The sequence below is a fragment of the Thalassophryne amazonica genome, chromosome 13 (genome assembly GCF_902500255.1).
Source record: "Thalassophryne amazonica chromosome 13, fThaAma1.1, whole genome shotgun sequence".
NCBI classification, from domain to species: domain Eukaryota; kingdom Metazoa; phylum Chordata; class Actinopteri; order Batrachoidiformes; family Batrachoididae; genus Thalassophryne; species Thalassophryne amazonica.
In genome coordinates, this window is record NC_047115.1 from 45,590,783 (window position 1) to 45,605,481 (window position 14,699).

At 40.8% G+C, this 14,699-nt stretch overlaps 1 protein-coding gene across 6 annotated transcripts in view; it reads right to left on the reverse strand.

Moving 5' to 3' along the window:
- Nucleotides 1-681: 681 nt before the first annotated feature.
- pde10a (phosphodiesterase 10A) overlaps nucleotides 682-14,699 on the reverse strand; it is a 259,626-nt gene continuing 245,608 nt past the window's right edge. For 4 of the 6 annotated variants that reach the window (XM_034184298.1, XM_034184299.1, XM_034184301.1 and 1 more), the window contains exons 18-22: nucleotides 14,293-14,465; nucleotides 14,054-14,165; nucleotides 12,210-12,290; nucleotides 9,701-9,789; nucleotides 682-4,981 (exon numbers count right to left, since the gene is read on the reverse strand). In XM_034184298.1, the coding sequence (XP_034040189.1) occupies nucleotides 4,873-4,981; nucleotides 9,701-9,789; nucleotides 12,210-12,290; nucleotides 14,054-14,165; nucleotides 14,293-14,465 (564 nt within the window). In that variant the 3' untranslated portion in view covers nucleotides 682-4,872. The remainder of the gene's footprint in view (nucleotides 4,982-9,700; nucleotides 9,790-12,209; nucleotides 12,291-14,053; nucleotides 14,166-14,292; nucleotides 14,466-14,699) is intronic. The other 2 variants (XM_034184300.1, XM_034184303.1) reach the window with 2 other exon arrangements.

Here is a 14,699-nt window from a genome sequence, read left to right on the forward strand (position 1 = left end):
GAGCAGGCAAGCTGGTGTGTCTGCCAGGTCCCAGGTGATCAGGTTGGAAAGACATGATAGGATATTATATAATGACTGGACCAAGATCTTGAATCTGTTAGGCTCCATTCTCTAAAGTTCTGACTGGGTGATCTTCTGGCCAGCTGTATGTTCACACTTGATCCAGGCTCCCTGCTTGGCCATGCTCACCATTCTGCTGAAGCGAATCTCCCCCACGTACACATGCACCTCCTCCTGGATGAGCTTTCACCTCTCCTTTCCCCCAGCCTTGCTACAGCAAGGTTTTGGGATATTCCCGAGCCCGGGCATCCCAGTTTCCACCATGTCCGCCAGAATGCTGTGCTGGATCCTTGCCTAGGCTCAGTTGGCTGCCTCCTGGGCACACCACTTCCCCACAGTTCTGACCTCCACTCCCTCTGAAGCCACCTTGGCATCACTGGAGTCTTGGTAGAGCAGGATGTCTCTGGCTCTGGTGACTTTGAACTCCTTCTTAGCTTTGTGCTATACCCATGAATAAAAACGAAAAAGTAAATACTTTACAACTTTATATGGAAATAAGGACAATCTCCAAAATGACGCACATTTTGTTTGATAAAATGTGACTTTTTTGTGTACTATATTTACTGTATATATTCAGTAAATACTTTGAAACATAACACAAGCCATAACTGCACAGTGATGTATTTTGTGATTTTTATTAAAAGTCATTTGGGCTACTGCTATTATCTTTATAGATGAGACATTCCTCAGTTATTCTGGGTAACAGTAACGCGTCGACTTTTTTTTGGTTTATCTTACTTTGTACAAAACAAAAGGCCAACATTATTTCTCTTTGTATAAAAAATATAAGTTAATTTAACTTTAACTCTAAGAAAATAACAACAGTAATAATAGCAATAATAATAATAATAAAGTTCATAAGGTAAACATAGTGCAGACGATGGGATATAAGTGGTGCTGAATAAAAGAAGGGACGGTGCTGTGACATGGACTTAACTGTGTTCAGGTGGAGTTGGAGAAGGGAAAGAGACAGTGAAAAGCTCGCTCTCTGTCTTTCTTATACACACACACACATGCTCATGTACACTCACAGTGTACACAGTCAGAAAGTACATGACTGTCATTCTGTATTGCACTATCATAGCATACAATGTTGTCAGTACAAACCACTTTCTAAATTGTGCACAATAGACCCCCTTGCTTGTGTGTGTGTGTGTGTATGTGTGTGTGTGAGTACTGTATATAGCAAAACGTCCATTGAAGGTGCATGCTGTTGTTGCTTACTAGAAGCAATTCTTAAAACGAAGACGGACCACATTATTACATACTAATCCACATGCCACAACCCGAGATTTGCATTCCACAAAACATTCATCAAAATGTACATTCACACCATTGGGGCCACTGTATCAGTAATTCAACAAATGATTTTAGCGGTAACTTTGCACAGGGAAAATTTACACTAGTATAACAGTTTCAGACAACTCACAAAAAAAAAAATGTCTTGGAAGATCTTGGAAATGAATTTCAACTAGTCCAAATATATCCCTCACATGTGAACATGACAGGAGATTTCCTTTGATAGGTCATCTGCAAATAGTCAGTTAACCCTCTTGATCTGCAGTCCCAGAGATAGACGCATGACACACTTTCTTAACTCGCAGTCATTATACTTTAGTATAAGAAAAATAGACACCAATAAAAGTTTCTACCTTAGGCTTTGGGGAAAAAAGGTCTAATCTCAGTTTGAAGCGATTTTGTGTTGAGCTGCTGTGATGAGCATCAACGATGAAATAAAAAACAAAACAAACAAACCAAAATGTTCAGTTTCACTGTCCTTAATATTTTATATGAACTTGCAAGAATGTGGACTAATGTTTAAACTAATGGTTGTCCAAAACGAGAAAACCTCCCAGACTTTGCCAACTGCATAGTGCAACTCTTCAACCTGCTTTAATTATGTCCTCATTTGTACCACACAGTTAATTTAGTCAGCATTTAAAAAGACTGGTGTCAAGCAAACTTTTGTGGTACCCATAATTTCTGCAACTTTTGCTTTTTTAAAATTCTGATTCATGTCATATTTCAAAGAAATTAAGGTATAGGAGTAGAAATTAGTCAACATGTTATACAATTAATGAACGTTTATGAATGCAATGGTAAGAATCTTTCATTGACGGAAATGTTCTTTCCATTGCATGAATAAAAAACCATCACTATTTGTTTTTATATATAGCGCGTACACAGATCCTTGCAATGGTGCAAAACATATGGAACCAAAATTGCACAGTAAACGGAATCAAAATTGCATGTTAAATGGAACAAAATGGCAAATGGGACGAATGATCCATATCACATGATATGGATCATTCATCCCATGATTCGTCCCCAGATGACAAGGATCTTTTTAGGCATTACATAAGATGTTCTACTTGCCAGTGGTGGGCACAGGTCAGCGAATTAGCTCACAACTGTAGAGCAGGTAGCTGAGTAGATAAGAAGCTGACCTGCCAATATGTAGACCTGGTTTTGAGTCTCGCTGATGCTACCTGTCTGTACATGGACGAAAAAGTTGATCTACATTGTTTCAGTCCACCCAGCTGTAAATGGGTACCAGCCTTGGCTGGGGAAATAAACCCCATCCAGGGGGAGTAATAGATTCCCATGCTATGGAATCTGGCAATAAGCACCAGCAGGGCCTGCATAGGACTTACATTTTAATTAGCAAAAATAACTTTTTCGTTAGCATATTACCCTTTCAGCTATCTTTTAAAACCATTCCCAGACTAATTCCCCTGTTTCAGGGACCCATATGTCCTTGTAGGTAGGGCGTGAGTTTGGTCTCATTCACTTAGCTTTGAACAGATATGTGAAACTCAGTCTCTTAGAGCTCAACATCTCTTAAAGGTCTTAATGCAGGTGTTGGGATTTTTTGCTGTTTGCAGTAACCAGAGTGGAAAAGACAAGTTAATTGAGTTCATTCAGAAAGTTTGTTGACATCCACAAATTTGCTCCTGATTTATTTATTTTTACTTTGGTTGCTCAAGTACTAGTTTTTTGACACTTAGATTTTACGTTAAAACAATGTTAACTCAAGTTGACACATCTGCCACTGAGACCAAACACCAAATGTGTCTTGCACCATAGGTTCCAGAAAGACCAAATTAGCTTCCACTTAATGTAGTCCCACTAATTTTAACTCTATAAGCTAATTTAAAGAAGTTTAATGGCAAAAAAAATTATCTGTAAACCCTACAACTATATGTTTGTTCCTTTTGGAGCTTACAAACTACACACATAGCGTGAAGACATCAAGCATGACCTTGAATGCATTAACTAGATTATTAGAATTATTTTCCATGTATATATATTTTTAATTTAATTTCTTTTTCATTGAATACTTTGTGTACTGTAAAAAAACTGCATGCTGAATGCAAGCTACTATTTAATTTTATTTGTTCATTTAATTATTTAAGTACTTTTGCTCATCATGTGGAACCTTCATACACTATAACACATTAAAATGTCAGCTCTTTAGGTCTGTTTTTCAGAGGTTTAGAGCCAATAAACAAACAGAGGAGGATTTTCTTTCACCAAAACATCAAATCTTGGCTTGCATCTCAGACGGACCTTTTGGCAAATTGTAACTGAAATTTCAGGTCTTCTTTTTAAGAAAATCTTCCTCTATACCATTACTTATGCAAAGCATCACCTTGGCTTTTATATTTCTTTTTAACTCATTTATATCAAGTTATAGAGATTTGCTTTCAGTTTGATCTGAAGGAAGATAATTCAAAATTTTTATACAAAGAAGACTGATTTACTTTTTGGATTTGAAATGGCATAAGCAAATTAAAATGTGTGAAATATCAAGTGGCCCAATACTTTTGGAGGGCACTGTATGTGTATAATAAAAGTTTACAATGGCTTTGGCGAAATATTTTAACGGTTTATTGGTTTCGCCAACTTTCCAGTTAGTGGATTAGCGGTTATTAAAGCTATTTTTTTTTTTAAGTTTAGCTGTGCCCACACTACTGACTGCTATAATTCCAGTGTTATTTAATGATTCTTTTTAGATGCCCTAAAAATTTTGTTTGCTTTCACTGGGCCAGATCCCATCGTCAGGTGCCAGTTGGCCACTTCACACAGAAATATTAGGATTCTCACGTGACTCGACTGTGTTGCTGATTATTTTCTCCTCACACTTCATCCATATTTTAGATGTGGGGAACTTCTGCAATGTCCACATAGCCAAGGCTGCATGTCTTTATTCAAGTACTCTAATGGATTTTTGCAAAAAACTAAAGAAAACATTCTGACGCCTGCTGTGTCTATAAGGTGGGATTACACCGTCTGTCTGTTCAAAACATTCCATCGGTCTGGAGACACGTATGATAAACTCACCACAGAAGGCAAACAGTACCATTTCAAATTCCAAAAAGCCTGAACCCACAGCAAATTTGCACACATGCTCGTGTGTGACGGATTCAAAGTAAGGCCTCTGCAAACACAAGACCAAAACAATAAAATAATAATAACAATAATAATAATAATAAAAAATCCTAAAAAAAAAAAACCCAAATATCCAAAATGGCAAGAAAGTCCAATTCTATATAATGAACTCCCAAGCTGAAGGGACGTAGACTGTATCCCCGTCAAATGTCCGTCAGTCTCTGGGATTGGTGAAACCGTTGGTGAAACCCCGCTGAGGTAACTGTGTTTTATCAAAGTCGCCTGTAGCTGTTCCAGCTCCTGCTATTACAGGATGCGGCTTCTTCCACTGCACAGATCGAGGTCTGTGGCAGTGTTCAGGTTGTATTCCTTTGAGGGTGGGTGGGTGGGGGTGGGGCCAGAGACCCTTTGGTACTGTTGTTAGTTGTCCACCTTGACTGGACCTGAATCAGTAGAATGGCTGGGTTCTCTGAGGAGAATGTCCTCCGCCTCTCCTCGAACTATCTTCTCCCACTGGCTCAAGTTCTCTCTGTAAGCACAAAACAACCTTCAGATTCAGCGTGTGCACATTTACACTTGCACACACTCGCAGGGCGTGGACACCCAGGTGCAAGATCTCACAGTGGAATTATTTTCCTTCATGCACATCTTTATATTATGTGCTGCCATTATACGAGGTGTCACTGAAACTGACCAAACAGATTAGGAGGATATCCGCTTGCAAGAATCATGGACAGATGGACAGACACCAAATTTTTGTTCATATGGGGTGTAACATCTAACAGTAAAAATAGTATGGACATAAAAGTTCTTTCAGTTTCTTGAACAATTATTTTCTTGATTAATATGTTCAAAAAGAGTGAAAGATGTTGATCAGCATCATTCCAGACATCAAGAGGATGCCTTCAGTTGTCTTCTTTTGTCCATAGCCCAAAGATATTTAATTTACTGCCAGACAGGAGTGGAGCAGCTAGTAAAACAAACCAGCTGATTAAAAAAAATAAATAAAAAATTGGATTAAAAAATAAACTCAAACTGATTTGTTGCAGCTCCACACGGAGAATGTGCATAAATGGTCTTGAACCAGGAACCTTTTGTTTTTCTTTCAAGCAAAGAAAACAATGAAATAATAATTTGTTTAAACCCATATTTGTCAGGCACGATGCTAAAACTGATGTCAACGCAGTGTGTAAGTGACTGGTTGGAGATCCTTCGATTCTTATGACTGTGACAGAAAAACTGTCAGTGCAAAAAGTGCTGCCAGCGTACCACTTGCCCATGAGAGGGCAGCACTAGTTTACAATCTGACTTGAAATATTACACTGTGACTTTGGATATATTCCCACAAATCAGGGTCACTGCATTTTAAAACGTAGCAGGTGACCATAAAAGGGGAAGCAAAAGCGCAACGGAATCAATTCAGCTTCCCATTGACAATGTGGATGGACAATGTAACTGTGTCAGGCAGAAACTAGATGGAGCCGATTGTATTTGGTATTTTTTTAACAGAAGAAAAAGAATCATATTTATACTCAACAAAAATATAAACGCAACACTTTTGGTTTTGCTCCCATTTTGTATGAGATGAACTCAAAGATCTAAAACGTTTTCCACATACACAATATCACCATTTCCCTCAAATATTGTTCACAAACCAGTCTAAATCTGTGATAGTGAGCACTTCTCCTTTGCTGAGATAATCCATCCCACCTCACAGGTGTGCCATATCAAGATGCTGATTAGACACCATGATTAGCGCACAGGTGTGCCTTAGACTGCCCACAATAAAAGGCCACTGAAAGGTGCAGTTTTATCACACAGCACAATGCCACAGATGTCACAAGATTTGAGGCAGCGTGCAATTGGCATGCTGACAGCAGGAATGTCAACCAGAGCTGTTGCTCGTGTATTGAATGTTTATTTCTCTACCATAAGTCATCTCCAAAGGCGTTTCAGAGAATTTGGCAGTACATCCAACCAGCCTCACAACCGCAGACCACGTGTAACCACACCAGCCCAGGACCTCCACATCCAGCATGTTCACCTCCAAGATCGTCTGACACCAGCCACTCGGACAGCTGCTGAAACAATCGGTTTGCATAACCAAAGAATTTCTGCACAAACTGTCAGAAACCGTCTCAGGGAAGCTCATCTGCATGCTCGTCGTCCTCATCGGGGTCTCGACCTGGCTCCAGTTCGTCGTCGTAGCCGACTTGAGTGGGCAAATGCTCACATTCGCTGACATTTGGAACGTTGGAGAGGTGTTCTCTTCACGGATGATGCAAAGGAGATGTGTTGCACTGCATGAGGCAAATGGTGGTCACACCAGATACTGACTGGTATCCCCCACCAATAAAACAAAACTGCACCTTTCAGAGTGGCCTTTTATTGTGGGCAGTCTAAGGCACACCTCTGCACTAATCATGGTGTCTAATCAGCATCTTGGTATGGCACACCTGTGAGGTGGGATGGATTATCTCAGCAAAGGAGAAGTGCTCACTATCACAGATTTCGACTGGTTTCTGAACAATATTTGAGGGAAATGGTGATATTGTGTATGTGGAAAAAGTTTTAGATCTTTGAGTTCATCTCATACAAAATGGGAGCAAAACCAAAAGTGTTGCGTTTATATTTTTGTTGAGTGTAAATTGTTCAAGCAATCCTATTTCAAAAAACATCAAATGTGAGATTTTTTTTGATTTCATAAAAACAGATTATCAATATCATTTTGTTGTAGGTAGCTCAGTATGATAGGAGTTGGGCATCAATCCAAATACCTGAGTTCCTTCCAGGATTGGAACATGTGGAGTCTACACTGGAGCTGTTGAAATACGTAACATGTTGATGACTTCAGGGACCATCGTGTGGACTAAAACGGTGGACTGTTCCTTTTAATGACTGATCTGGCATCAGTGCAAACACTGATTTGCCACAGTTGTCCTTTTCACTAGGACTCTACTCTTCACCCACTGTTGTCTTTTGAGCCATCGGTTGTTGTGATCACTAGATTCCATATATATATATATATATATATACAGTAGGGAAAATAAGTATATGACCCCCTGTCAGTTTTGCAGGTTTTCCCACCTACAAAGAATGGAGCGGTCTGTAATTTTTATCGTAGGTACACTTCAACTGTGAGAGACAGAATCTAAAAACAAAACAAAACAAAAAACAGAAAATCACATTGTATGATTTTAAAATAATTAATTTGCATTTTATTGCATAAAATAAGTATTTGACCCCCTACCAACCAGCAAGAATTCTGGCTCTCACAGACCTGTTAATTTTTCTTTAAGAAGCCCTCTTATTCTGCACTCTTTACCTGTATTAATTGCACCTGTTTGAACTTGTTACCTGTATAAAAGACACCTGTTCACACACTCAATCAATCACATTCCAACCTGTCCACCATAGCCAAGACCAAAGAGCTGTCTAAGGACACCAGGGACAAAACTGTAGACCTGCACAAGGCTGGGATGGACTACAGGACAACAGGCAAGCAGCTTGGTAGAAGACAACAACTGTTATGATTATTTATTGGAAAGTGGAAGAAACACAGGATGACTGTGAATCTCCTTCGGTCTGGGATTCCATGCAATATCTCACTTTGTGGTGTAAGGATGATTCTGAGAAAGCTCAGAACTACACAGGAGGACCTGGTCAATGACCTGAAGAGAGCTGGGACCACAATCACAAAGATTACATTAGTAACACATGATGCTGTCATGGTTTAAAATCCTGCAAGGCAGCAAGGTCCCCCTGCTCAAGCCAGCACATGTCCAGGCCCGTTTGAAGTTCACCAGTGACCATCTGGATGATCCAGAGGAGGCATGGGAGAAGGTCATGTGGTCAGATGAGAACAAAATAGAGCTTTTTGGAATCAACTCCACTTACCATGTTTAGAGGATGACAACAACCCCAAGAAAACCATCCCAACCGTGAAGCATGGGGGTGGAAACATCATACTCTGGGGGTGCTCTTCTGCAAAGAGGACAGGACGACTGCACCGTATTGAAGGGAGGATGGATGGGGTCATGTATTGCGAGATTTTGGCAAACAACCTCCTTCCCTCAGTAAGAGCATTGAAGATGGGTCATGGCTGGGTCTTCCAGCATGACAATGACCCCAAACACACAGCCAGGGCAACTACGTAGGGGCTCCGTAAGAAGCATTTCAAGGTCCTGGAGTGGCCTGGCCAGTCTCCAGACCTGAACTCAATAGAAAATCTTTGGAGGGAGCTGAAACTCCAAACCTGAAAGATTTGGAGAAGATCTGTATGGAGGAGTGGACCAAAATCCCTGCTGCAGTGTGTGCAAGCCTGGTGAAAAACTACAGGAAACGTCTGACCTCTGTAATGGCAGACAAATGTTTCTGTACCAATTGTTAAGCTCTGTTTTTCTAGGGGGTCAAATACTTATTTTATGCAATAAAATGCAAATTAATTATTTAAAAATCATACAATGTGATTTACTAGATTTTTTTTTAGATGCTGTCTCTCACAGTTGAAGTGTACCTACGATAAAAATTACAGACCTCTCCATTCTTTGTAGTTGGGAAAACCTGCAAAACTGACAGGGGTTCAAATACCTATTTTCCCCACTACATATATATATATATATATATATATATATATATATATATATATATATATATATATATAGATATATATAGATATATATATAGATATATATATATATATATATATATATATAGATATAGTTGTTTATTTTTTATTTCTGTCTCTGCATACCTGACAATTCTTTGTTGTGCTCTTGTTTTATTTTTGTTCACATGGCCAAAGCAGATGATCACTCTGCTGAGTCTGATCTGCTTGTGGGGTTTTGTCCTAGGATCAAAAAATGCTTGAGGGAGATTTTTCTTTGCCACTGTTACCAATGTTCTTGATTAGAGGGTGGGTAGGGTTTAAATCTTATTCATGTGTAATGCCTTGTGGTGACTTATGTTGTAATTTGGCACTATATGAATAGATTGAATTCAACTGAATTGAATAATAAATTTTTAAAAACCTGATTATATTCAAGCCTATTTTCTTATGATTTAAAGGAGCTGATGTTAAGAAAAATTAATTGAGTCCACCACAGGACAATGATTAAAATCTACTCCCCCCCCGCCACACACACACACACACACACACACACACACACACACACACACACACACACACACACACACACACACACACACACACACACACACACACACACACACACACACACACACTTACCTGCAGGCTTTTAAAAGAGGACTGGATGGAGGGAAAAGTTGTGATAGTGTTGTGTAACATGGAATGGCAACAGCATTGTAGAATCCCACCTTAAACAACAAAAACAAAATGTCATCATATATCTAAAATTAATTTATAAACAGGGTACACATGAGATGAGAGAGGTTATTTTTTAACGACTATGAACATTCAATATATACGATGCATCCGGAAAGTATTCACAGCTCTTCAGTCTTTCCATATTTTGTTATGTTACAGCCTTATTCCCAAATGGAGTAAATTCTTTTTACCCCTCAAAATTCTGCTCACAACATCCCATAATGACAACATGAATGACATTTTACATTTTTGTAAATTTATTAATAATAAAAAACTATGAAATTGCCTACCATATCTCACGGCATGTCGTGATTCAACATCACGAAATATACATTAATCTATTGGTTGGAAACCACATGTACATAAGTATTCACACCCTTTGCTCAATACTTTGTTGATGCACCTTTGGCAGCAATTACAGCCTCAAGTCTTCTTGAATATGATGCCACAAGCTTGGTGCACCTATCTTTGGGCAGTTTTGTCCATTCCTCTTTGCAGCACCCATCAAGCTCCATCAGGTTGGATGGGGAGCGTCGGCGCACAGCCATTTTCAGATCTCTCCAGAGACGTTCAGTCAGAGTCAGGTCTGGGCTCTGGCTTGACCACTCAAGGACATTGACAGAGTTGTCCTGAAGCTACTCGTTTGATATCTTGGCTGTGTGCTTAGGGTTACTGTCCTGCTGAAAGATGAACTGTTGCCCCAGTCTGAGGTCAAGAGCGCTCTGGAGCAGGTTTTCAACCAGGATGTCTCTGTACATTGCTGCATTCATCTTTCCCTCAATCCTGACTAGTCTCCCAGTTTCTCCCACTGAAAAACCTCCCCACAGCATGATGCTGCCACCACCATGCTTCACTGTAGGGATGGTGCCTGGTTTCCTCCAAACATGATGCCTGGCATTCACACCAAAGTGTTCAATCTTTGTCTCATTAGGCCAGAAAATTTTGTTTCTCATGATCTGAGAGTCCTTCAGGTGCTTTTGGACAAACTCCAGGAAGGCTGCCATGTGCCTTTTACTAAGGGCCCCATCACATTTAGTACGAATGAGCAGGAAACAAGCCGAATCAGCCAGAATGGGGAAAAAAGCCAAATTTCGACAAGCAGTCAAAAGGGAGTACGCAGTCAACTGTGTACTAATGACAGTCAACTACTCAGAATGTGGCTGGACCCCGCCTCAATTGATTCGTGCACATCCCGTGCATATGCTTGCGAACACAGTTCAAATGTAGTTGGAACACAGTACGAACTCTCTCGCTCTCTCTTACTCTCACCAGGAAATCAGCTCTGTAGCGGACAGCGGAGCATGCCCCATGGTGAGTTAATGGATAAACTCAGCATGGGGCCGTTTATGCATTAACTCAACATGGGGCAGAGCCTCAGAAATGCATTAACAGCAGTGCGCGCCGCATCTGCTCGTGGTGCTATAGCTTTGATGATCATATTATTTCACATATATTATCTAACCCATGGGAGGGAATGACAATGTGTCTGTAATATAAGGTTTATTATGGATATAACACGCCATTCAGATGTGTGTGGTGCTCCATGGATTTGTGACACATTGACTCACAGTGACACATGGTGCTTTCTGTTTGATTGCGCAATGTTCACGTCTAGTTCGCAACCCGAATGGGATGCATGGGGGTTCAGTCTGGGACATGCCAGCAGGATTACACATGCCTGACCATGGCGAATGTCTCTCGGCGCAATCTGACTGTTCTGAAAGCTGTTTTGAGTATTTAGAATGCAGTCAGACTGCAGTTACAGTCCACCTCAACTGCCATTTCTTAATTTTCCACTTTGACTGCGCCAAGAATGTTTTGCACATGAGTAAAGCATTCGGGGCAGCTGCGCGACCTTGCCTGACTGTTTAGACTGCTCTGAGATTGCCATCCGACATTTCTGAAAGCACCTCAACACGTCCAGAATGTGGGCCAAATTTTCATCCAGAGGGGATTCGGCCTCTAGTGTGATGGGGGTATAAGAAGTGGCTTCTGTTCGGTCTCTCCATCATACAGGCCTGATTGGTGGATTGCTGCAGAGATGGTTGTCCTTCTGGAAGGTTCTCCTCTCTCCATAGAGGAATGCTGGAGCTCCAGCGAGTTATTGCAATGGTGCTACATTACAAAATAGATTGTGCTGCTGTATTTACTTTTTCACAAATTACATCAATTGTGACTATGGTGTTCATCCTAATGTCATGGAATGACTTCCACTTAAGTATTTTTTTTAGTCACATTATTGAGGTATGTCAGCATTTATTATGAGTCATGTCCTGTTTTTCTACTAAAGAAATTGTTTGTAAATTCTACACAAGAAAGCAGAAATTTCAACCTCTGTGGAGTGTATGTAACAAAATGTTGACAAGATCTGGGACTAAAACAAGTAACCGAGTGAAGGTGCGGTTCTTACTTGCCCCTGGGGAACCTCATCCTTCTTGTCTCTGTCCATCATGGGAATTGGCTGTATCCCGATCTTTTTCATCTCATCTCCCTGTGGAGAAACAACACAGAGAACAATTCTCAGATATGAAAAGTGCTTTATTCTTACAGCGCCTATAAAAAGTAGTTGCCCCCTTGAGGGGGGGGGGGTCAGAATTCAGGCTTCTCTCTATTAAAATACAGTAAATTTTAATAGCGAGAAGACTGAAATCCTCCTTAATCTCAAACCAAAGACAAATCTCTTCAACATAATATCAATTCAATAAAAACACCAAAGCCAAAACGATGGGTTACATAAGTAATGGCAAACTTTGGCATAACATAAGTAAAGGCCCCTTCACACATAGTGCGACTATGTACAACTCCAGGGTGACATCCGCTGGAGGAGCTGGTATAAGCGCACCACGAAACATCATGCCGATGAGCAGGCGTGCATGATGGTGGTGCGACAGATCGTGCACGCAGGATCAAAGTGCCACCAGCTGCATTATGTGATTACACATCGTGCAGCTGGGGGAAAAAAAAAAAAAGTACATGCTGCAACGGTTCTGTGCACGTGGAAACACAGCAGCTTTTCCCCAGCAGCTGCACGATGTGTAATGACATCGCGCAGCTGAAGAAAAACTAGAGACATTCGTCTAGAGACGACACTAGACTAGACGACACTAGAGACATTCAAAATGCCCCCCGCGCAGTACTATTTTCCATGTAAAGTGCAGTAATATGTACATGTGTGGGGTAGGTATTTGGTTGAACCCTCTTGTGTTTGTAAACTGGGATACACAGTGGAAAAATTGGAGATTATATTTATTTAAAGGATGTGGCCAACAGTGACCTTAAAAAGTTGGTAGCCTTCGAACAAATGCAACTATTGGTAAATTTTTAAAAGTAGGTCAAGGTCACCAGCCTTCGAACCCATGCGAAGTACTCCTCCAAGGCATGTACCCACTAAATATGAAGTTTTTGCAAGCAATGGGTGTCGAGGTACATTGCGGTGAACAAATTTCAGGCAAAGGATTTGACAGTTGTGACCACTGGTGACCTTGAAAAGTAGGTCACGGCCACCGACCTTCAAACCCATGCAAAGTACTCCTCCAAGGCATGTACCCATCAAATATGAAGTTTCTGTGAGCAATGGCTGCCGAGCAAAGTTGTGGCGAAGGATTTGACAGTTGTGACCATTGGTGACCTTGAAAAGTAGGTCAAGGTCCCCGGCCTTCGAACCCATGCAAAGTACTCCTCCAAGGCAAATGCCCACCAAATATGAAGTTTCTGCGAGCAATAGGTGCAAAGCTACGTTGCGGTGAACGAATTGCGGACAGACGGACAGACGGACAGACAGACAGACGAAAGGACGGATGGACAGCCTGGATGCTATATGCTCCACCTCGCGGCGCAAGCGCCACACCGGGCATAAAAAAAAAAAAAAAAAAAAAAAAAAAAATAGGTCACCCACAGGATTTGTACCCGCGGCTTCCAAAAGTTCTGATTGCCACTCAGAAACTTTACCAAGTGAGCTACCATCACTGTCCTGTAAAAGATGCTGAAAAGTGTCTCATATCAGGAAGCACATGGACCAAAATTTGCACTATGCGTGAAGGGGCCCTAAATCATCACTTTTAGAGGGTATGTAAACTTTTGAGCATGACTGTAATTCCATCAGAGATGTCATGTGGCCTTTTCACCACTGCAGCTTATTCTTTTGTGGGAAGAATAAGATAAACAATAATGTAGGTTTCATCTATGGACACATCTTCAGACATGACTCTTGACATGGAAATAAACTGTTGAATCTTTCACATTATGTCAGTGTACCTCAGCCCAGAACTCAGCGTAGATGTCATTGGCTATGAGTCGTGTGATTTCCCATTGCTTGGTAACGGAACACAAGTCACAGGCTGTCATCATCACAGCAATCACACAGTCCCTGAGGGGGAACAAAGTCAAATTATAGCTCTGTGGAAATACTTCAGACCCATCTTTCTCTGTGTGCTGCTATGAAACATTTTTAGACACTGATCTGACCTGAGCACCAGCATGAGGCATAAACTGACCTGTGTAGGTGGTTGTTCAAGTCCAGCACTCCTGATCCCTGCAGCTCAGTCAGCTGCTGATGGTTGTTGAAGTACAGGGCTAGGTCTGTGGCGATGATCGCTTTCCGGATGATTTCCAGTACATGCTCGTACTCGCTGGAATTTAGGTTGGAGAAAATATTGTGCCCTTCCAGCTATGAGAAACAAAGAGATCAATAAAAAAGCAAAAGCTCCACTTATGAGGCATTCAGCTCAGCTAGACTACAACAGCTTGTAAAGCCCAACAGGCTCAGCACCTGCCAGCAGATTTTAGAGTACAGGTGGGCAACATTCAGCCTTATAAACTGACGGTAACTAACAATTTCAGGATATGCATCTGAATACATTAAGTTATATGTACATTATTGTTTTGAATTTAGACTGTTATA